Source organism: Fringilla coelebs, assembly GCF_963513975.1.
Source record: "Fringilla coelebs genome assembly, chromosome: 18".
Lineage (NCBI taxonomy): Eukaryota > Metazoa > Chordata > Aves > Passeriformes > Fringillidae > Fringilla > Fringilla coelebs.
In genome coordinates, this window is record NC_140044.1 from 9,194,107 (window position 1) to 9,209,929 (window position 15,823).

General features: G+C 55.5%; 1 protein-coding gene across 2 annotated transcripts; it reads right to left on the reverse strand.

Annotated features, from left to right (window-relative positions):
- Positions 1-5,058: 5,058 nt before the first annotated feature.
- SRC (SRC proto-oncogene, non-receptor tyrosine kinase) lies at positions 5,059-15,552 on the reverse strand (the record flags this gene model as incomplete). 2 transcript variants are annotated; one of them, XM_084217984.1, is made up of 12 exons in its annotated part: positions 5,059-6,620; positions 6,953-7,084; positions 7,199-7,352; positions 7,724-7,800; positions 7,881-8,060; positions 8,217-8,372; positions 8,642-8,791; positions 9,943-10,046; positions 10,798-10,896; positions 14,163-14,180; positions 14,628-14,727; positions 15,312-15,552. In XM_084217984.1, 12 exons carry the CDS (start codon positions 15,550-15,552, stop codon positions 6,412-6,414), a joined length of 1,620 nt encoding a protein of 539 aa, XP_084074110.1. In that variant the 3' UTR covers positions 5,059-6,411. The 2 variants fall into 2 exon arrangements, with proteins under 2 accessions (XP_084074110.1, XP_084074111.1); XM_084217985.1 differs by lacking the exon at positions 14,163-14,180.
- Positions 15,553-15,823: the final 271 nt, after the last annotated feature.

A 15,823-nucleotide genomic window follows, 5' to 3' on the forward strand; every position in this document is an offset into this window, starting at 1 on the left:
CTCTGTTCTGTCAAGAGGACACTTCTGTTGCTCACTAGCTAAGTTCCACTTTACAGCAATTTCAATAAATGCTAGCCACCAAGCCAGACTATGCTTTGGATGAGAGCAAGGCCTGCCTTTGTATGTGGGGTTCAAGACAAGGTACAGCTGCAGGCTCTTGTCTTGTATGAAACCCAGCTCAAAAAAAACACTTCAAAAGAGGGAGGCTGCAGGACAGCTTTCAATGGGGTAAGAAGCTTCCCACCCCTACTGCAGAGAAGGAGCGCTCTTTGATGTGCACACAGCACTCTCCAGCACACTCTTACCCTCCCTTAGGGCCTTGAGATACCATCTTCATTGTAAAGATAGAAAAGTAAAGCAACTTCGTCATGGTCAGACAGAAAGCCTCAGGCAGAAGGAGGAACCCAACCAAGTCTCACATCCCATGCTAATGCCTGGTTCATCCTTCTCCATAAGAGACACTGAAAAACCAGCCTGTGACTGCAGAACAGGTCAAACCCGATGGCTTCTGAAGAGCAGCATCACAGCTTCCCTGCCTGTGCACCACAGATGGGGCTGAGCCTGGACAGACACAGCCAGACTGCTCTGCCAGCTCCATGGAAAAATGCTCACACGAGATGTTCTGCCCTTCTCTGCCAGAAGAACAGAGGGGTGGTTCTGTCCCTGGGTATCCTGGGGGTCTCTGTGTGGGGACCACACAGCTGGGCAGCTGGACCAGTGGCTCAAAGGAGTGGGATTTAGGGCACAACCACTGCTGTGCCTGGCTTCGCTGAGCCTGGACACTGCCCACAAGTGTCACTTGACACTTTGGCACTGAGTGAGTGTCATCACCTTGCTGAATTACAGAGTGTCCATCTGCCTGATGCTCCCTGGATACAGGAGCTGGAGCCTTAAGCTGTTCTTTGTCTTTCCGTATGAGGGAGAGATCATTTTCTTTTCTAGGTCACATAACAGATCAGTGACACAGCAGGGTCAATAAAGGAAAAAAATAAACAAAACAAAAGCCAGCCCAGGTTCCAATCCTTAGAGATGCAGCTTGGCTCAGGCAGTCCTTGTTCTTGTAAGTAGACCCTTAGGGTCCAGGGGCTTTTCATACTCCTCCTTAACCCTTCTCAGGGAGAGGGAGCATCCCCAGGATGAAGAGCTGGAATACCACAAGACTTGCCCTGTTTTTGAAGCTTTAGATCTGGCCGATATCCATGGCAGTGCATCATCTTAGGATCTGATACTTGGCAGTTGAGCTCCCCAGCAGTTCTTGGGGTGCAGGTAGGAGTCAGCCTGCTCTCCCAGCATCTTCCTCTCAGCCAGGGATCTTGCTGGGTGATTAGTGCCTCCTGCATGGATTCTCTTCCTGCTCACCCTGAGACAAGACCACAGCGTGGCCTTACAAACAGCAGCAGCTAGAGGAAAGAGGCTGACCCCATGGAGGAGCCATTTGGGCTGGAAGCATCCACCAGTGGCTCAGGAAGGCAGCCAAGTCTGGAGGCACAGTCCCACTGACAATAGCACCCCTCATGCTGTCACCCAGGCTGGTCCAGCCAATCTCCTGAGCCAGGCAGACCACAAACATCGCCCAGGGTCACAGGCAGCCCTGCTCTGCAGCTTTTCTCTGCCACCAGGTGGTTTCCCAGCCGTGGGAGGTAAGCTACAGTCAGGTAAGGACTTCAGGCCTCCCCCAGAGCCTGAAGATTACCCTTTGGCAAGAGGGTTTTGCTACTCTTCCAGCAAAGGCAAATCCTTTGGTAGTAGGGCAAGGGAGGACAGATGGCTCAGGTGCCACCCAGACCTGCTGCTGGAGGGGATGAGATCCAAGTGACAACAGGCTGTGTCCTCTGAGTGAACACATGCTGGCAGCCTCCTGTCCACCCCTTGTTACCAGTGAGTAACAGGCCCTGTGGAGCTCTGGTAGCACTGCCAGCAAAACCTGAGAGCCTGACACAGGAGGACAGTCCTGCTGTGAACCAACCCTTTAACTACAGCACCCTGCTCCTGCTCCAGGAGACCTTCTGCTGCATTTAGGCTGTGGGAGAGACCCCAGCCCTCAGCACAACTCAGGATTTGCAGTTCAGGGCTGACCCTGTGTACTCAAAAGCATTTATCCTGTGGGACCAGGAGTCCACATTCTTGGGGAGTGCTTACCACTGAGCTTTGGGTAAGCAAAGGGGATGCTCAAGTCAAACAACAACTCCTCCTCGCCATTTTAGAGCCCATTGCCAACACAAACTGCACAGCACAGGACCCCTGCCTCCTCACCAGAGCTGCTGGGGGCAGCCACAGCCCCATCCCAATGCCCTCTTAAGATGCTTCAGCTGCCACTGAGGCTGAGGACAACACAGGGACAGGAGGAAGCAAACCGTGCCATAGGCAGGGTTTGGAAGTTCTGAATCCAGTCCCCTCATCCCCTGCACACAAACCACCTCAGTTCCCTGCACCTCCCCAGAGGTCAGGCTGGACAGCAGCACCCTGGCCTCTCCCAGCACCCATCTCCTCATCCATTTCACCCCCCATGGCCATCCCATTCTCAAACAGCAACACCAAAGGTGCAGCTCTGAGGGCACTGCACAGAGACCAAGGGACCTGCACACAAGAGATAATCCCTCAATTGCTTAATTGTTTTAAAGACAAACAAAACATAAAGCATCAAACTTTTAAGGTGATAAGACTGACTCACTTACCAGTCTGAGGAAAAGGCAGCAGCCAGACTGGGGGGCTTGAGGCACTAAAGCCACCCCAGGCTGTGGTGATGATGGTAGTGGTGAAGGAGCAGCAGCAGCAGCATCCACTCTGAATTTGAAAACCCCCTCTGTCCTGCACTGTGCTGGATGTCAATTACTCAATCACCGAGTGAGGGATCCCACTCAGCACCCACTAATTACCTTAACACAGCAGGCTCCTTTCTTAGATTGCTGAAAAAGCAGATTCTGCTGAAGGGAGGCTGCCCCTGTCCTGTCCCCCCAAGCTCAGCCTGGGTGGCTTCACTCAGGGACACCGTGCCCTGTACAGTGGCAGCACAAGCACCACCCCTGCCCTGCCCTGTGCTTGCCCAGGCTGGGGGCACATGGAACACCCCTCAGGCCTGACTGCAATGACTGTGTCACTTGCTTTTCCTCCAGGACTGCTGGAGATGCCAGACATGGCCCTGATCTGTGCTGAACCCTGAGCATGTCTGGGGAGTGGCTCCAGCAGCACAGAAGCCCCACCAGATCCCAGAAGCATCTTCCAAAAGAAGTGTCTGAAGCACCAGGAGCTTCACATGGGTACTGCACATGCTCCAGGCAGCATCAGCTCCTCTAGCAGGGATGCTAAGGAGCTAACAGGTCCTCTCATACACAAGCTACACTTCTGTTTTGTGAGGTCTGTTTGTATTTAATTATCAAATAGCAAAGTATTTACATCAACATTAGAGTTTCAAAGCATCTCCACCCCCCCACCACCCAAAAAGCTGGACCTTTTCAGGTTTTTTACCAAAGTTGTATTATTATTCAAAAAAAAAAAAAAAAAGCTAAATATTTTACTGAGACACCGAAAAAGGCAAGTGAGGAAGTGAGGGGAGCTGGGGAGAGAGACACAGATCCACACATTCTCTGCATAGTCAGTTGGAGATCTTACAAAAGACTGTGTAAAAAATGGTAACAGCAGAGGAGAATGACTTGTAGGGTTTTATGGACCCCAGGAAGCCAAAGAGCATCCTTAGGTGGGGGCTCCCCTCTGGAGTTTATTGGCTTAAAAAGTAAATTGGCAGACAGAATGATGGAGGGGAAGCTCTGCATTCCCAGGGCCTCCAGGTCATGCTGGCTGTGGTGGTGAGTCTGGTCACACTGCATCCCACCACAAGCACTGCACAGGAACACGGATGGACACACGGACATGTGGACACACAGCCCCGTGAAGGAGGGCTTCTCTGGGATTGCCTTACTGCCCTCTGCTCTGAAGTGTCCCCAGCACATCTCCTTCACCAGACCTTGCTGAAAGCCTGAGGGAATTCAGCCTGCTGCCTTCTGGGAAGAGCCAGAGGCTGCACTGGGGCCTCCCTGTCCTGCTGCACCCACGGCCCTGCACGTGTCACAGACAACCAAAGGCCAGACCTTAACACGTGTGCTTGCCTTCTCTCTTCCCAGCTTCCAGACCAAATCTGCCTTCCACATGTTACAGCTGTAAAAGGTTTCTCCCAGGGGTAGGGATTTGTGTAATTCAGGCAGAGCTATGGCACAAGCCACCCCTTGGAACAGCCACCGTGGGACAGGGTATCTGTGGCAGCTGCCCATCCCAAAAGGCTGCAAACATGGGAAGACCCAGAACACTGAGGTTTGGGGAGTCCCTGCCCAAATGCAGAAATGCCAACACGGCAAACCTGCTAGGAAAGGAAGGGGGGGAGAAAAGGCTCCAACTCCCAAAATCATTAAAAAAAAATTCATTTTCCAGCTGCTGCTTTTCAAGCTAGCATGTCCTCTCCATACTGCAGAAGAGCCTGTTCAAGCTGATTTTAAAAGTTTTACTATTAAAAAAGGAGCCACCAAACAACCAACCATGTACTTGGTTCATAAATAAGTGGCTGGGTCAAACCACACCAGGGCACTGTGGGAGTGAGTGAGTGAGTGAGTGAGTGAGTGAGTGAGTGAGTGAGTGAGTGGCAGTGGCTTGCCTGGGTCCTGCTCTGGTGGAGAACTGGGACAGGGGTTTTGGCCATCTCCTGCCCGTGCTTGGCTCCCACCCTGCTTTTGTAGGACACTGGCAGCATGGCAGGGGCTGGTGAGGGGTGGGTTGGGTCTGCTGCCTGCAAGGAGGCTGTGCCAGAGGCAAACACCATCCCAAAGGTGACAGGGAGGCACAGAAAGCTTGAGGACTGAGAGGAGGACACAGCCACTGGCTCCCCTCTCCAGGTCCTTCCCTCCAGCCCCCTGCCCAACAACATCCCCAACCCTTTGTGCTCCAGGAGAGCATCTGAAGACCACCAGGTCTCTCTGAGCAAGGGTCTCTGGGACCCAGAGGTGAAGGAGTGAAGCTTTGTGAACCACCATGGTGAAGGTTTTCCAGCAGGGTACAGCCACAGGACAGGGAAAACTGACACATGCAATGAAGTCAAGGTCTGGGAAGGTGCAGGGACCACTCAAGGGTTATGTACAAGCAGGGGCTGGGTGGGAGAGGGCAGGGGATGAGCCTTGCCTTGCCTACACCAGGGATCAGCCCCACAGGATGTGTGTGGGACAAAGCTGGGCAGAATAGCCACCCACAGCTGAGACATGGCTGAGGCCTTTGGGAGTGAGCAGAGGGAAGATGAGGATGCAAATGTGGCACAGCACTTCCAGATGGGGGATGTGGCTGGAGATGCTGCATGGGGACTGCTGCCTGGAAGCTGAGACACAATGGGTAGAGGGAAGGCAGCTAAAAAACACACCAGGTGGACAAAACCATCTGTGAAAGTCAAGTACTTCCTCCAAAACATTCCCACACCCAGAACACTACATGGGCCATGCACCCAAGCACCACAGTGGCACTGGATTTGGTGGCAGGGCCAGCCCAGGGGACTCTGCTGGTGGGAAAGCTGTTGGCAGAGCTGGGGAGGGTGGCTGGGGGGCACTTCCCAAGGGTCTGGCTGGAAGACCTGGAGCATGTGGTGGGACGAAGCACAGCAGGGTGAGGGCTCTGCTGGTATCCCCAGTCCTGCACCCAGAGAGGCGAGATGTGTCCCTTGGGGGAACAGACATAGCTGGAAGATTTGATTGTGTGCTTGGGTGCTCTAATGGGACAGTGTTGGTCACCAGAGCCTGGAGCTGTCACATTTCAGAGTCCCAGAACCCACCAGCCCTTAATGTCATGGTGAGGCCAGAGGGATCACCAGAGTTCTGCTGTCATCCCATGCTGCCACCACCACCCTGGCACATCACTCCATTCAAGCCAGCCTGGAATTGTGACATCCCTGTGGCAAAACATCAAAACATCTCTGCCAGCACCCTCGGGAGAGCTGGAGCCAAGAGGGAGATGGTGGGGAGGGTGAAGGGGCAGGGAAATTTGTGCTGATTTAGAGAGGGGTTGCAGGAGCCTGGGACCGTGTGTCTGAGGTGGGGTGATGCTGTCCCTCAAATCCTCCTGGCTCACCCCAGAGCTGTGAGGGGGAAAGTCTCCCAAAACCCAAGTCTCTTGGCAGGAGATGCTCTGCTTGCCCTCCTGAGCTGGCTCTGTTGGTGCCCACAGGCTCCTCTCGCCAGCAGAACAGCGCCGCTTCGTTAAACACGGGCCACAAGTCTTAATGAGCGATGGGGGAACCCAGGGGCTCCCCTGGCTGCATCTGGAGCTAGTGCCCTGTCCTGCTCCAGGGCTGCCCCACAAACACAGCCCCTCGCTGGGGAGGCCAACCCTCGGCGCCCCGCGGTGGGGACAGCAGTGTCCCTGGTGCCAGGAGGAGCCCCGTGTCTATAGGTTCTCTCCAGGCTGGTACTGGGGCTCTGTCGAGGTGAAGTAGTCCTCCAGGAAAGCCTGCAGGTACTCGAAGGTGGGTCTCTCCTCCGGGTCCTTCCGCCAGCACTGGCACATGAGGTCGTGCAGGGACTCGGGGCACTCGGGCGGGCAGGGCATGCGGTACCCCCGCTCCACCTGGTCCAGCACCTCCCGGTTCACCATCCCTGCGTGCAGCCAGAGGAGACACGGCACTGATCAGAGGCAGGCCTGCCCCTGAGGGACACCAAGGCTGCTGCGCCAGGACCCGCCTTAGGGGCAATCCCATGACCCAGGGAGACAGGACCCATGGCCTAGCAGCACTTGTCCCTGTCACCTTGCTCAGGGACTAGAGCGGGACACCGTGGCTGGGATGCTGCATCCTGGCCAATATCTGCTCATCCCAGTGGGGCAGGATCCAACCTGGGAAGAGGCAGCTGAGGGCAAGCACTGAGCATGGACAGCTGGTATTGGGCACCACAAAGGGGACAGGGTCTCTGCCAGCAAGTGCCAGCCTCACCTGGGTATGGCACTCTGCCCTTGGTGGTCAGCTCGGTCAAGAGGATGCCGAAGGACCAGACATCTGACTTGATGGTAAACCTGCCGTACAGAGCTGCTTCGGGGGCTGTCCACTTGATGGGGAACTTTGCACCTGGATGGAGAGACAGGGTGAGGGGTGCCTCCAGGGCCCACGTGCTGGCTCCAGGCACAACACAGCGTGGGACCAGTGGCCATTGCTCTGGTGCCAGCAGCCCTGGGCACGCACCTTGCCGAGCTGTGTACTCGTTGTCCTCGATGAGTCGTGCCAAGCCAAAATCAGCCACTTTGCACACCAGGTTCTCCCCCACCAGGATGTTGGCTGCCCGTAGGTCCCGGTGGACATAGTTCATCCTCTCCACATAGGCCATGCCAGATGCGATCTGTGGGGACCAGCATGTGGGGCAGTGTGGCTGACAGGATGACACGAGGGTCCCCGGGGAGAGCCTGGCACCACTGAGGGGAACAGGCCTGCAGTGGGACCCAGCTGAGGTGTGGGAAACACCAGCTGCTCAAGAAATGCCATGCAGACTTGGGTTTGCTGGCCAGGAGAGCTGGCAGTAACAGGAATGGGCAAAATGATGGTTCCAGAGTGCAACCCCTCTGGGCTGAGACCCAACAGTGGCACCCACCCAGGCGAGGCTGCAGAGCACCCCACTGCCTGACCAGGGACAGCCACCACAGCCCAGTGAACGGCTCAGGCAGCCAGTGCCCCCTCAAGGAATGAGGGAGGCCCAGGGATGTGCAAACCCACCTGAGCAGCCATATCCACGAGCTGGGGCAGCCGCAGGTACTTGCCCATCTCACCCTTCAGGAAGTCCAGGAGGCTTCCTGTGAGGAAGACGATGGTGAGAGAAGTCCAGAGGAGCAGGGCCCCTCAGCTACCCCCTCGGTGTCCCTCCCCTGCTCACCCTTGCTCATGTACTCAGTGACAATGTAAATGGGCTCCTCTGACACCACAGCGTAGAGCTGAACCAGCTTCTCGTGTCGGAGCTTCTTCATCACCTGGGCTTCCTGCAGGAAGGCCTCTGGGGACATGGTGCCAGGCTTCAATGTCTTGATGGCCACCCGGGTGGTGCCGTTCCAGGTCCCTGTGGCACATGACACGCTGCTCAGGACACACGTACGGGGCAGGGGGCTGTGTCCCTCCCCTGCTACTCCACCCCACCTCCAGGCATCTGCAGATGGCTGGGGACAGGATGCAGGTGGTGACAGGGAGGGGACAGCAGGGTGGGAATGGTCCTTACCCATCCACACCTCTCCGAAGCAGCCCTGTCCCAGCTTGACCTCCAGCCGCAGCGATTCCCGGGGGATTTCCCAGGCATCCTTGGCAAGGCCTTGGGTCTGGGGCTTGGACGTGGGGCAGATGTTGGTGAGACGGTGGCACAGGCCATCAGCATGTTCTGGCATGGGAAGGGACAGCAGGAGGGTGACACCTGGGTACTTAGGCATGTGCTGTCTTTACCCCACAGCTTTCCTGTAAACACCTTGAAAACCCATACCCAAACCCTCACCCTCTGCCCCAAACCCCAGCTTTTCACCACAGTCCCACACAGCTGCTTTGGTGTCCCCCAGTGCAGCGGTGACTTCCCAGCAACACCCGCCCTGCAGCGAGGGCAGGGCCAGCACCCAGGGTGTCCCCAGAGCCCAGGGGACCCACATGGCTACCCACTGGAGTAGTAGGCCACCAGCTGCTGCAGGCTGTTGAACTGGGTGCGGGAGGTGATGTAGAAGCCGCCGCTGTCCAGCTTGCGGATCTTGTAGTGCTTCACGTTGAGCCCCTTGGCGTTGTCAAAGTCAGACACAGAGAGGCAGTAGGCACCTGTGGGCACGACAGAGGGGCTGCAGATGTGCCACGGATGGGTGTTCCCCATGGGGACCCACTGGGGGAGGCAGGGCTGGGCATGGAGGTGCTGCCTGCACCCAAAGCACAGGATGGGGAGCAGCTCCTGGCTGCACCAGCTGGCATCAGGGGTCAGGGAGGAATGGCACACATCCCCCAGCTACAGCCATGCCACAGCATCACAACCTCCAGCTGCCCTCTGCTAGCACAGCAGCTCTGCCAGCAGCCATCCTATGGGATGTGCTAACAAGGGGAGGGGAGCAGGCAGAGCCAGGCTGGGGGGAACTGCTGACCAACAGCTACTCAGTGTCTCAGAGAGGAGCTAAGGGGCTGGTGGGCACAGCTCCCTCCTGCACAAGTGCCACCACAGGCATTGCTTCAGGAGCCTGGCTCTGCTCTGCCCACATGAGAACAATGTGGTGTTGCTGGGGCCACAGATAGCAGAGGGTAAGATTTATGCTGCTGCTTGAAGAAGCTGCTTCCATCAGAATAAAACAAATAGTGGTAAGTTCAAGGCATAAAACCAGAAAGAAACATCAAGGAGCTTTTCCCAAAGGTACATTTGGAGCCAAACTAAACCAGGTAAGAAACATCCTCAGGCAGTCAAACCTCAAAGATCACAACTTGCACTTTCAGAAGTGTCAGACTTGAAAGGACTAAAGTTCATCATTCCCTCAGCCTGGCTGCCCAGGAAGCACGTGTTCAAGATTTTGTCACTATACAGGGACCAGGAGAAAACCAAAAAAACATCTACTTGGGGGTGTACAAAATCCCAGCCAAATAAACCAACAACAAAAAAACAAAACAGGAGAAGAGACCATCCTGCCTGGCGGTCTTGCCAGAGTTGGTGAGACCCCTGGCTTCCACCCTGCCATGAGCTGAACCACCTCTGAAAAGGGCACTCACTGGGTGGGCAGTGGTGGGAGAGAAGCAGCCTCATCCCTCCAGCCCACGGGCTCAGTGGTGTAACAGTGCCTTTGGCACAGGCATGTCACTGGCGATGTGACGGCCATGTCAGCATTGGCTACCTGGAGACCAGCACCAGCAGCAGACACTGAGGGGACTCAGGGTACCCCCACACCCCCAGACAGGGTCTCCTCCAGGCCAGCAGCCCCCCCAGCCCTGCTCACCTTTCGTGGTCTCGCTCTCCCGGACCAGGAAGGTCCCTCGGGGATTTTCGGGGTTGAGCAGCAGCCGCTCGGACTCCCGCCGAGTGATCTTCCCAAAATACCACCTGCAGGACAAAGGCAGGGGCTCAGCCCCGGCACTACCCCCCTCCACTGCCTGCCCACGCAGGGGGCTCAGCCCTGGCCCACCCACTGCAGGTTTGGGAGAGCAGGGGCTGTGTCTGGGCTCGGGCACCTCGGGGCGTGCCACATCCCCATACAGCCTGGGCTGGGCATTGCCTCCCTGCCAGAGGGGCTGGAACCTTCCTGCCACACCTTCAACAAGACCAGGTTACTCAAAGCCCCATCCAAACCTGCCTTGAACACTGCCAGGGATGGGGCAGCCACACTGGGCAACCTGTGCCAGTGTCTTACCATCCATAGGGTGAAGAAATTTTTCCTAACATCTAATCTAAATCTCTCTTCTTTTAGTTTAAAAACATTCCCCTTTGTCCTTTCACAGGCCTCTCTGCCCATGTAAAACATCTCTCTTTTTTAGAATCCCCTTTAAGTTCTGGAAGGCTGCAATGAGATCTCCCTGGAGCCTTGTCTTCTCCAGGCTCTCCATAAAAACCAGAGCAAAGCATCCACAGCCCTGCTATACCACCACTCACCCCTCCACCATGCAAGCACGCTGCAGCACTGCACCTATGGCCTTAAAGAAAGGCTGGTTTGGACATTCACAGGGGAAAACTAGCAAAAAGGAAAAACTCAGAGGGCTTGGAGGCTTCTCCCAGGAGCAGGGCAGGGGTTGAGGGGGAGTGCTCAGGGTGTGTTTGCTATCACTTGTCTATAAACTGTCTAAAAGATGGCAATTACTCTTCAGCCTGGATGGAGTCTGAGGGCGCGACATAGTTACTGGGGATGTAGCCCGTCTGTCCTGTAGTGAGGGAATGAGCCAGCCACCAGTCACCTTCCCTGCAAGAGAACCAAAACACACTCAGTGTGGAGCCAGGAGCCCCCCAGCCAGCCCCTCACCTGCCCACAGGCACCGGGGCAGGATGAGCCAGCACAGAGCCCCACTGGGAAAAGGTGCAGCCCCACAGCCCCCAGCCCCACAGCCAGCCCCCAGCCAGGAGAGCTCCTGCTGCCAGCCCCTGCCCCTGGCTCTGTTTGGGTGAGCTCTCACTCCTGGGGCCATCCATCCACTTATGGAATGCTTTAAACCAGAATCAGGCAGGGCAGCCAGCAAGCCAAAATACCTTTAGAGCCACCTGAGTGGGAAGGGTATCTGGCTGGAGGCTGGGGGGCACTGGGGGTCCTGGCAGCAGGGAGCAGCAGGCAAGGGGAGGGACAGGAAACGTGGAGCAGCGACAGAATGATGGCAGCGATTGAAAAAGGAACCAGGAAAGCCCAAGGGAGTTAGTTAAACACAGGCTGCAGAAAAGCAGCAGGACAGGGCTGAGGTTTGTGGTCTGTGGTGTCCAGCCTGGATGCAGCGGGATCTGTCCAGCCCGGCTGTCCCATCCACAGCCCTGCAAGGCTGCAGCCTCCTGCTGCCTCAGCAAGGGCTGTGCCTGCACAGCCACGAGTGAGGCTCCTTGTCCCTAAAAACCTGCAGCTGAGCCCCATCCAGCCCTCCTGCCCCGGGCACAGTGGCCCCAGGCATGTCCCCAGGAGCTGGAGGGTGCTCTGCCCTCCTTCCCGCCGGCTCCTGCTCCGGACAGGGCTGGAAAGGACAACAAACAGAGAAGAACAAGAACACGGCAGGAGGTGGCTTCCCCTTCCTGTGGACAGCAGGGCTTTTCCTCCCACCACCTGCATCTTCTTGCCCATCAAAGACAGACTCTGAATTCATCCTGACCACAAGGGAGACGAGGCTACAGGAAAAGTGCAGATTCGTGGGAACAGCCCCGTAAGGATACAAGAACTTGGCAGGACAACCTCCACAAACAAGCTACAGAAAAACACCAGTAACCTCAGCCACCACTACAAGGAACACCAGACCACATCCAGACCCATCCCTGACCCTGCAGACGCGTAAACCTCCATCCTTGCTTCAGACTCACCAGCTGCTTGTGACCTGTGCTTTTCCCAGTTAAACCAGTGATGCTTCAAAGCACTGGGATAACCCAGACATGGTCCCCAGCTCCCCGTGATGGTGTCACTTGGTGAGGATGGTGGGGACCTTCCAGGCATCTCTTCCTACTCACAGAGCTGGGCTCTGGCCCTGGAACAGCCTCACAGCAGCCCTGGATGACATTTTAGCTTCTTCCAGCCCCAGCACACTGCATTGTGCTCCTCAGCCAGGGCTGTTGCCCCAGTCACCTTTACTGAGGTGGCTCTGAAGGGGACAGGAGGCTGGCTGGGCTCCTTTCCCACAGGACCATAGTAAACATCTGCTTGAAAAATGCCCAGCTTTTGACTTGTGGCTTTATTCCAGCTTGGGCTGCAAGGCTACAAGCTGGGAATTCAGCGAAACAAACTATTTCAAAAATGTCTCAGTGGGAAAAAAAAAAAAAAAATCATCATCAAAACAAAGCATTTCAACAATTCCCTGCACAATCTTTCCCAAAATATCCCACCACATCCCAGCTGGCTGCCTGCTGACTGGGAGGAGACTTCATCCCACTGGCAGTGGTACCACAAGAGCCCTTCTGCACTGGGTGGATTGGTAGGATGACCCAGAGCAGGGAGGTGAGCGATCTGGAGGTTTCTCATCTCACCCTGAGCAACCCCAGCCCCGTCAGGACAGCCAAAACCTGCTGCCACCCTGCAAAGCCACCCTGGCCACTGTGCCCAGCACCTGCCAGCCCTTCCTGGACTGAACCCAAGTCCCCTCCCTGCAGCTCCAGGGCACTCCCTGTCCTGCCAGGGAGACCAGAGGAAGGGGACATCACAGAGCTGTCTGTTGCTGTCCCCAAAGTGCAGCAGCCCAAGCTGTTCCCAGACTGTGTGAACATCTCTGGGAGGTCACTGAGAAGGGTGATTCACCCCTGAGCACTGCACAAACTCCCAGCTTCCTCCACCACCTCTCTTCCTGTGGACATCTCACCCACACAGGCACTGGGAAGGTTGGCAGCTACATCCTGTACCCTTCACCAAAGGACTGTGTCACCAAAAAAAGCCCTTTTGCTCCCCAGGATGCTGCAGAGCCCATCACAGACTGAGCCTTCCCTCTGACCGAGCCTTTGACAAATAGCAGAAAAGGGAAAAAAAAGTGTGGAAACCCCAGAAATGATAAAAGGTGAAAAGAAAAACCCCTCATAAATGGGCCTGATCTGGACCCCCATGGGCAGAGCTCACTTTGCAACAGCCAGAAAGCAGAACTCAAGCATGGGGCTCACACGCTGCTGAGACTGAAAGTAAGAAGCACCAAAACTCCCAAATTCAGGCTTTTCCTGCAATGTTGAAATGCTGCACATCCCAGACTTCATAGATGAAACAAATCACCATTAATAAACAGCACTGGAACAACGAGAACAAGGATCAGATTGAAAACATGTTTGAGCCACACTGCCCAAGCACTGCAGGAGAAATCTCACTCCTGGAATGTTCCCTCATCTTTCCACCCTTTGACTTTGCTGTTTTGGGTGCCCAGGTTGGAAGGCAGCAGTGGAGGGGGAGCAGGAGCTGCAGACCCTCAGGACCCTGTGGCAGCTCCATAGCTGGGGACCTTGGGGACATTGGCTCTGCCAGCCAGGCTCTGGACTGTATGTGCCTCCTGTCAGGACAGACCACACATGGGGTTAATACAGGATCATTTTCAGGAGCATCTTCCAGCTGGCCATGCTGCCCTGCATGTGATGGATGTGCTGTGGTGACCAGGATGGGGAGCAAACCAGGGGGTCAGACCCCTGAGGAAATACTTGAACCACCAGAGCCACTCATGAAATATAAAAGTAAAATTTAAAAAATGCAAAAGAAAAATGCAAAGGGCAGGGGGGAGTGAAGAGCCAGCTGGAAAGAGAGTGCAGAGGGGAGGCACACATGGACAAGGAAAGGGGATGGGTTCAGAGCTCCCAGGTGGAGACACAGCTCTGGATGGAACATTTCCCCAGCATGGGAAGGGACTCCCTGCTCTGTTCTGGTCACTCAAAGAGGACAAATGCAGCCAACCACAAAACCATCTGGAAACCATCTCCTCCCAGCCCTGCTCCATCCAACCTGCCCTCAAGTGGGCAGCAGACAGGCTTTGATCATTTAGGTCATTTATAACAACAGTAAGAATGTGCAATACACACCTGACATCCACTTTTCTCCTAAACGACAGCATGGAGAGAGAGAAAGAAGAGTCAAGAGAGAAGCTGAGACCAGAGAGAGCATACAAGCACAGGGAAAAGCACCCATGAAGCTCAGGGAGGTGTCCAGGCTAATAAGAAGGAGCTGAGCATGGATGGGGATGGGACTGGTGGGGACATGGCTCTGTGTTGGAGGGCACAGAATGGCCAGCAAAGAGAGGACATGGCTTGGTGACATGGCTGTGAGGCCACAGTGACCAGCAGCAGGGTGAGGAGGATGAGGAAGCAGGCAAACGACTGCTTTCAGTGTCAGTGTCCTTGGACAAGTCACTGTGTCCGTGTGCACTTTGGCACATCCCTCTGAGCACCCATCCCTGGGACAGCTGGTGCTGCCAGGCTGGGCTGGGGGTTCCCAGGAGGGGCAGAGGTGACAGCTCACCCCGTGGGCTTGGCTGCAGGGACACTCACGTGTTGTTGACGATTTGCAGGCGCTCTCCTTTCTTGAAGGACAAGTCGGTTTCCGTGCGGGACTCGTAGTCGTAGAGGGCTACGAAGGTGGTGACTCCCCCTGTGACAAAGAGCACTCAGGAGGGGCACAGCCACAGGGACACTGCCTCCCACCATCCTCCCACTGGCTGATAACACAGTTCTGCTTCTCCCCCAAGCCCAGAGTCCCTCAAAAGCCCAAAAGCCCAAGAAGCTGGACACAAACCTAAAGGAATGTGCCCCCTGTTGACAGAGTGACAAAAATATCCTTTGTCCCCTTAAAAGGGAAACAAGCCCAGAAGTTTCACTCCTCAATTAGGTGAAAAGACATCTCATAGGACCTGGGGGACTTCACCTCAAATTTAAGGATAGCTAATTGGACAGAAGCCAAAAAGTCCCACCTGAGCAATTTACTAGAAAAAGAAGAGAACAAAGAAACTAATTACTTTTGTGAGGTGTTTTACCAGGAACAAGAACCTCTTGCACCTGGCCCGGTTTTGTTATTTTGCCTTCGATTAAAACCTTTTTGTTTCCAACACTACCACAGAAGCCATCCTGCTGATTTTATGCCTTCTAAGGTAGCTGAGCTATGAGACCTGACTGGAGGAGACCCACATTTCACAAACCCACCCCGACCCCGCCCTGGCGAGCCCCGGCCCCACGGACCAGCCAGCGCCCCGGCGCGCTGCGGCGAGGTGACCGTGTCAGAGGTGTTGAAGCCCCCAAAGAGCTTGGATTCAGCAGCCATGGTGCCGAAGGAGCGGCTGGGGGTGCGGTGGGCGTCGGGGGCAGCCGCCTTGCTGGGGGTCTGCGAGGCTGGGAAGCCCCCATGGTGGGTGTTCTCTGCGGGCTCCAGGCTGCGCCGCCGCTGGCTGGGGTCTTTGGGCTTGCTCTTGCTGCTCCCCATGGTCCCGGGCTGGAGGACACACAGAGGGCTTCTATTATTATCATTATCATCATCATCATCATTATTATTGTTGTTATTATTATTGTTCTTATTATTGTTAATAAGAAGAAGCTGTTTCCCAGGGCTCAAGTGACAGATGCCTGCCCACCAGGGAAGGAAACAACCTCTGTTGTTGAGTCTGTTCAAGCAGCAGCTGCTGGGCAGTCTGGCCATGCTGCCCTTGCCCTGGGATACCATTGCCCCTCATTAACATGGAGACACCTCCTGTGTG